This window comes from Etheostoma cragini, chromosome 4 (genome assembly GCF_013103735.1).
Source record: "Etheostoma cragini isolate CJK2018 chromosome 4, CSU_Ecrag_1.0, whole genome shotgun sequence".
Classification (NCBI taxonomy): domain Eukaryota; kingdom Metazoa; phylum Chordata; class Actinopteri; order Perciformes; family Percidae; genus Etheostoma; species Etheostoma cragini.
Window position 1 is genome coordinate 30,398,924 of NC_048410.1, and position 7,276 is coordinate 30,406,199.

At 41.7% G+C, this 7,276-nt stretch overlaps 1 protein-coding gene across 1 annotated transcript; it reads right to left on the reverse strand.

Moving 5' to 3' along the window:
* Window positions 1–75: 75 nt before the first annotated feature.
* Window positions 76–3,366, reverse strand: LOC117943491 (butyrophilin subfamily 2 member A1-like). The gene is made up of 4 exons (XM_034869651.1): window positions 3,247–3,366; window positions 1,415–1,654; window positions 885–1,217; window positions 76–389 (listed from the first exon to the last, which is right to left on the reverse strand). The coding sequence occupies exons 1-4, from the start codon at window positions 3,314–3,316 to the stop codon at window positions 76–78; spliced, it is 957 nt and encodes a 318-aa protein (XP_034725542.1). The 5' UTR covers window positions 3,317–3,366.
* Between the last annotated feature and the right edge of the window lie 3,910 nt (window positions 3,367–7,276).

Here is a 7,276-nt window from a genome sequence, read left to right on the forward strand (position 1 = left end):
CAGACCTGATTGGTTAGTCTCTCTCTACTGACAGACCTGATTGGTTAGTCTCTCTCTACTGACAGACCTGATTGGTTATTGAAATATGAGAATGTCCCTCAGAAGATTCTCACCATGGATCTTCACATAGGTGTCAGCCTCAGTCTGATGGTGGATTTGCTCTTGCGTGACCACGCAGTGATAGTGGCCGGTCTCGGTCACAGCGGCGTGGAGGGTGACGTAGTAGCGGCCTTCTCTTTCTGAGACCTGAGGCTCCCCAGCAGGAAGGACGTGTCCAGCTCCGTCCTGCCACTCTACTCTCGGTTTTGGAGAAGCACCTCGAACTTCACACTGCAGCAGGACGCCATCCTCTGTGTGATCGGCAGCGATGGATGGTCTGGGGGACGCAGCTGTAAACGCAGTGGGAACTACAGTTAAAGTCTATATTTGTATTATCATGGGTAGAATTTATTGGATGTGATTATCCAACTGGCTCCATTTTCCATAAGTGTCTTGTCCTTCTGTCCGTCAGCAGCAGCAGAGTCAGATTTGGGATCACAGTTTTGATATAACAGGAGAAGCACACGATTGCAGAATGAGATCATCAGTAACGTCTTATTCCTGACATTACAAACTTATCCTAAAACACGGGTGTCCCATAGATCAGGGGGGAGATTTCTCTTTTTTAAGTCACGAAATTAAAAACATGTTAGAGTGTTTGTGTGATGTTATCAACCTGGCACACAGCTTAAACAGACAGGTATTTTCTGTCTGTTGAACAGATTTGTGTTGTCCCTATGAAACTGATTCCCATCCCCAGACCTGACTGGTGGAGTCAGAGTTCTACTCCAGGCTGCTGACATGTTAGAAGAAGAGCGGGCATCTCTTAATCCTAAAGAACTCACCAACAACAAGCCTAATGTAGAATATCTGAGGTGTTTGAAGACGGGTAAGAAAGCAGGTGTAGTCTCCACTGTCAGCCACGTTCACATTTCTGATCATGATGGAGGCGTTTCCATTCTTCAGTTGGTCCGGAAAATGTGAGACTCGACCTTTGAACTGCTCACTCTGACCCGATTGGCCGTTATAGTGATGAACGCCTGCGTCATAAAAGAACACCTCCTGCTGACCGTCACCTTTCTCCCAGTCAATTGTCTTGGACTCGATGTCCTGCTGTGTGCCGGGGGAACAGGGCAGAGCAACATCACTCCCTTCTGCCACTGTGATGACCGTGGGCTCTGAAAGATAACAAAAAGATGTATTTATTAATGTATTTACAGAGTAATTAAGTTCAGACAGACTTAAGGAAGTGTGTTGTTATGACAACATAACCTATGATATATCATTCATTTGAGAATCTGTTTTTATAACTTTGGATATGCATGTAATATATTGTGTATATATATATATGTGTGTGTGTGTGTGTGTGTTTTACCCAGGGTTCCTAGGTAGGGCTCTTTATTGCAGTAGTCCGTGGTACAGCACAACGGGTACATGCCTATGATTTCTAACGGGGCACAGATGAAGGGCCGTTGTCGGGGGACCAGTTCGTAGTCCGGCACACACTGGGGGTTCTCGACGGTCAGCCTGCTGCCCCTCTTCTGGATGACGGCGTAGCAGATGCCATCGGTGGTGCAGCTGGAGTTGGCACAGCGCTCACAGTAACACTGCAGCGCTGGACGAAGGAGAGAGAAGAAAGGGATGAAGAGTTACAACTGGGTCTGGAAAGGTTAAAGGAGATGGGAACACCCACCATCCAGTCCAATAGCAACTATCAGGCCAAGGTCACCTAGCAACAGAACAGCTGATCAACTGAGCTCAAAACGAAGAATCATCGGAAATACCACAGTGAGTCTAACATGTGAACGCTTCACAGGAACAGGCCAGTATTTAAATGCTTCTGTTTATTATTATTATTATTATTGTTATTGTTATTGTTATTGTTATGGTTATGGTTATTATTATTATTATTATTATATATGCATTACCCAAAAAATCCAGAAAAACCCAAGAAATAAGGAATTCTAATCCCACATTATTTATTCATGCAATATTTGATGGTTGCCACATTAGCAGGGCCTGAAGGTGACCCCCGACCACCTGCCAGATGCGGGGGAATTTTACAGTTGGCAGGGAACACTCTACATGTCAATCTACATGACTGCAAACTCATCGCCTCATAGCAGATCTCCACAAACCAATGGGTGAGCCACATAGCTCTGTCCATTAAAATTAATATTAATATAAACAGCCCATGACTGTTACACTATTTTGCATCCTGAATATTTGTCTGCAGATCAGATCTTTTACTGAGCCTAAGTAAACGTAGCCTATGGTGATGAATACTCTATTACAATTAAAAGTCCTGAGAAAATGTTACTCAAGTAAAAGTATATAACCTATCATCAGGGCAATTTACTTGAAGTATTTTATTAAAGGTATGCCTACTCAATGCAAAAATCCTCCCATTTTAGAAGGTGGAAACGATCCAAGCAGTTGTGTGGTTCATTACACCCCCCACCTCCCACTCCCTGCTGCTGGTCTCCTGGTCATTCACCTAGCAAACAAAAGTCTGCTGGTCACAGGGCATGGTCCTCCGTGCCCCTCATCTGGGGAACGGCCTCCACGCCAGGTTAAAGAAGAAACCCTCCTCTACTCATTCCATCACAGCCCACCATAAAGAACAGACACCACACCTTTTCCCTGTAGTACTGCTGGGTCCCTACTGTGTAGTATTACTGGGTTCAGCTGTTCTCTTCCTGGTGGTTCTGTGTTCTTTAATAGTACAGTGCACTGGGACTCAAAGGCCATTTTACACTGTAAATAAAATGTGAGTGATTAATTTCAGAATTGTAGGCCTTTATATTGTTCGGCATAGATAACTTTATAGTAAGATCAAATTTTATAAAGCACATGGGTTTTGTGTGCAAAAATCTTAATTTGTAACTAAAAAAAAAATCCAAATTTGCAAAAGCAAATGCAAAAATCTTAATTTGTAAGTAAATCTGTCAGATTTGGTAGTGGAATAAAAATGACAACATTCCTCTCTGAGATGTAGAAGTAGAAAGTGGCATGAAAAACTAGAAAGTAAAGTAATGTTACATGTAGGCCTGCTTGAGTAAAGGTACATTACACTATATATAGCATATTTATATGACCAAAAGCAGGTAACATAAAAACAATGGAAGAAAGAAAGAAGACAAAATACAACTTAAAAGAGAAAAGAGAACAAAACAGACACAGAAAGGTAATGAGGAGCTTTGTGACCTTTTTCCTCAGCAGAGGTTAGTCCGGCCCCAGTCAGGAGAAATAGGCACACCACAGCTAAAGGCTTCATAGTGTCAGGATGACACTTCACTGGAGCGCCACTTTAGGTCATCAAACGGCGTCTGGCAACCCGCTCAGTAACGCCGTTGATTTATTCCAGGAAAGAAGAGCTACCTCCTGCAGCAGCAGCAGCAACACTTCCGGTGAACATCCTTCACAATAAAAGCACCAATTCACAATGTTATGGCTTGTGAAATCTTTTAAACACTGACGTGTACAAGTTGGAAATGATGTATAGTTTCTTTGTTTGTACACCAATAGTACAACCAGACAATTGAAATATACATGAAATATCTGGCTGAATGAAAAGCGAAAAGCAGGACTAGGTCCATGAATGAGACTTTTATCCACCACAGATTTAAGTTAAAAGAGACAATCAGATTCAGAAAATCGGTCGTTGTTGACCGACCTGCTCCATGGACTCACTGCTGAAAGACTGCAGGTATCAACACAGACACAGGCCCAAAACCTGCTTCAGCTCACTGTAAGGAATCAACATGAGAAGTACGAATTGCCTCTTTTTCTTCACCTTTAGGGAATGACACTGTGGCGTTAAAGGATTCCTTTTCGTCCATTCTATGTTCTTCCCACGTTTAATTTGGTTCACATACAGTACATATTCACAATAAAGTGGACACAACACAGCGACATGTCAGTGCAGTTTGTGTCTAATGTCTGAAGAGACTGATTTGTTGTTCCACTAGATTTACACATGCTAATTGGGTTAAATCTAATGGTCCTTCCATCCAGTTACAACATGAAGGTTGTGATCCATCTCATGATAAAAATAATATAAAAGTCTGCATTTTGCATGTGTTGTTCCTAACCACTGATGGAATGGGCATAAAGCCAATGTAATGTCATGTTACATGTAGCCTGATGATGCAATGGGCATAAAGCCAATGTAATGTCATGTTACATGTAGCCTGATGATGTAATGGGCATAAAGCCAATGTAATGTCATGTTACATGTAACCTGATGATGTAATGGGCATAAAGCCAATGTAATGTCATGTTACATGTAACCTGATGATGTAATGGGCATAAAGCCAATGTAATGTCATGTTACATGTAACCTGATGATGTAATGGGCATAAAGCCAATGTAATGTCATGTTACATGTAACCTGATGATGTAATGGGCATAAAGCCAATGTAATGTCATGTTACATGTAGCCTGATGATGTAATGGCCATAAAGCCAATGTAATGTCATGTTACATGTAGCCTGATGATGTAATGGGCATAAAGCTGATTTCTTACCCAACCCCATCTACCACCGGTCTGTCTACCTGTGGTCCCCATTAAGATGTGGAGATGACAGAAGATCCGTTGGAGGCAAGGGGGTTTGGACAGGATGAGAGGATTAATCAGGTAGAAACAATCTATTCTTCTATGACAGGCCTATTAATCTGTAATCAGATTTAAGGTTGAGCTTGTTTTTGTCCGACGGCTCGACACCTGTGCGGACGCTGTGACTCTGAACATGACACTAGAACTTTATTTTCACTCACGAAGGAATGTGGTTCTGTGAGTTTTATCCAGAGTTTTTTTTAAAGAATTTTTGACACGTGAAGCTCCATCAAAGAGACACATGGGTCTTCATCAACAGGATGAAGCTTTGACTGTGTCTTAGAAAAGAGTCGTCCACATGGTCGACACCTCATAACGCACTGTGGAGTTTACGATTCTATTAATGACTCTATTTTATTTTGTCAAATCAAAGTAAAATTGAGCACAATTATATTTTTAAATAGGGTGCTTAATTCGAGGAAGTTGATTAATACGTTTTTATTCTGTTTTTACCAAAAAATACAGACAATCAGTTTTACAATGATGCACAAATTACACAAAATAATGACAATATATGGCATGTGGATGATAACAGAAATATTCAATGCCATACATAATATTTATATGTTTTATTTATTTATTTACTCATATTTGTCACTAAGTAAAAGTTATACAGTTAAATCTCAATAAAGAAGCAAATTATACCTAGCAAAAGATGTACAAAAAGGTGTAAACTATAGCAAAGGAATTTAAGCAGTATATTTATGGCAACCTACATATTTATCATCCCCCACAGTCACTGGCTGCATGTTATATTAACACACATCCTGGACTGCTATACACGGAACATGCTAGGACATTTTGAACATCCAGATTAATATTTCGCACACACCAGGAAAAAAATGGTACATCCTCAAAACAGTTGTATTGTACATATTTTTTATTGTTTTAGCACATTTTTAATTTTTTAATAATTCTGTTCTATACTTTTGTAGTTGCTGTTTACTGTTGCCCTAACTTACTCTCTTATTTGGTCCATCGTTATTCCACTGATTAAAAAAAAACAGAATCAAATAAATGCTTCTGATAAATGACTATTTCAAAAATGAAATAAAAATAGACGGTCAACCATGTTATGAGTGTCGGTGTTGCAAAGACTGCCTCTGGTCTAACCCTGCCAGAGGAAATGGCTTAAATGTAGAAGGAAATGCAGCAGAGGAAGAGCATGAATAGACCAAATGAAGGCGAATGAATGTTGGAAATGTTTCAGGTGTTGCAGATGCTGCAGGTGTTGCAGATATTGCAGGTGTTTCAGATGTTGCAGGTGTTTCAGGTGTTGTAGATGTTGCAAATGTTTCAGGTGTTGCAGGAGTTGCAGATGTTAAAGATGTTGCAGCTGTTGCAGGTGTTGTAGATGTTGCAGGTGTTTCAGATGTTGCAGGTGTTTCAGGTGTTGCAGGTGTTGCAGATGTTCCAGGTGTTTCAGATGTTGCAGGTGTTTCAGGTGTTGCAGGTGTTGCAGATGTTGCAGGTGTTTCAGATGTTGCAAATGTTGCAGATGTTGCAAATGTTTCAGGTGTTGCAGATGTTGCAAATGTTTCAGGTGTTGCAGGTGTTTCAGATGTTGCAAATGTTGCAGGTGTGGCAGGTGTAGCAGGTGTTGCAGATGTTGCAGGTGTGGAAGGTGTGGAAGGTATTGCAGGTGCTGCAGGTGTTGCAGATGTTGCAGGTGTTTCAGGTGTGGAAGGTGTTGCAGCTGTTGCAGGTGTTGTAGATGTTGCAGGTGTTTCAGGTGTTGCAGGTGTTGCAGCTGTTGCAGGTGTTGCAGATGTTGCAGGTGTTTCAGGTGTGGAAGGTGTTGCAGCTGTTTCAGATGTTGCAGGTGTTTCAGGTGTGGCAGGTGTTGCGGGTGTTGCAGGTTTTGCAGATGTTGCAGGTATTGCGGGTGTTGCAGATGTTGCAGACATTGCAGGTGTAGCAGGTGTTGCAGGTGTTGCAGATGTTGCAGGTGTTGCAGATGATGCAGGTGTTGCAGATTTTTAAGATTTTGCAGCTGTTGCAGGTGTTGTAGATGTTGCAGGTGTTTCAGATGTTGCAGGTGTTGCAGATATTGCAGATGTTGGAAATGTTTCAGGTGTTGCAGATGCTGCAGGTGTTGCAGATGTTGCAGGTGTTTCAGATGTTGCAGGTGTTGCAGGGACGTCGTAGAGCTGAGAGTTAGAGGGAATTGTGGGGGGGGGGGGGGGGGGGGGGGGAGTCAGGTGATGCTCCTGGCCGGTTTGTTCCTGTTTCTTCTCACATATTTGATTCCATCTGGGAAGAACATGAAACATACTGTAAAGTCTCATTGACACATATGTAACAATGACAATAAACCCTTTTCATACTTAGTATATATTTGTAGTTTTGAGCACAAACCAACAGCCCAGTATCGTACCGGACCGACCAGCTACCACAATTAGTTTTATTATTTCTTCATTGTCTCTCTACTTGATCCGACCCGTTTATGGCAAGACTCTGATTTGATACTTTAATTTAATTTGTATCTATTTATTGATCCCCTATGGGGGGATTACAATTTACACTCTGTGACCACCGCACCAGCTGGTGCGGTATTACATTCCGTTTATCGCACCGTTGTGACGAAAAGGGAGCTGAGCCAGAAGGCAAAGCTCTCGA

Bases quoted from the DNA above. Each gene is read 5' to 3' on its own strand.
- LOC117943491 (XM_034869651.1), bottom strand. From the start codon at position 3,316: ATGAAGCCTTTAGCTGTGGTGTGCCTATTTCTCCTGACTGGGGCCGGA. The intron at 1,655-3,246 runs GTCACAAAGCTC...TCCTTCGTCCAG, and splicing joins AACCTCTGCTGAGGAAAAAG to CGCTGCAGTGTTACTGTGAG. The intron at 1,218-1,414 runs GTAAAACACACA...GTTATCTTTCAG, and splicing joins GCCCTACCTAGGAACCCTGG to AGCCCACGGTCATCACAGTG.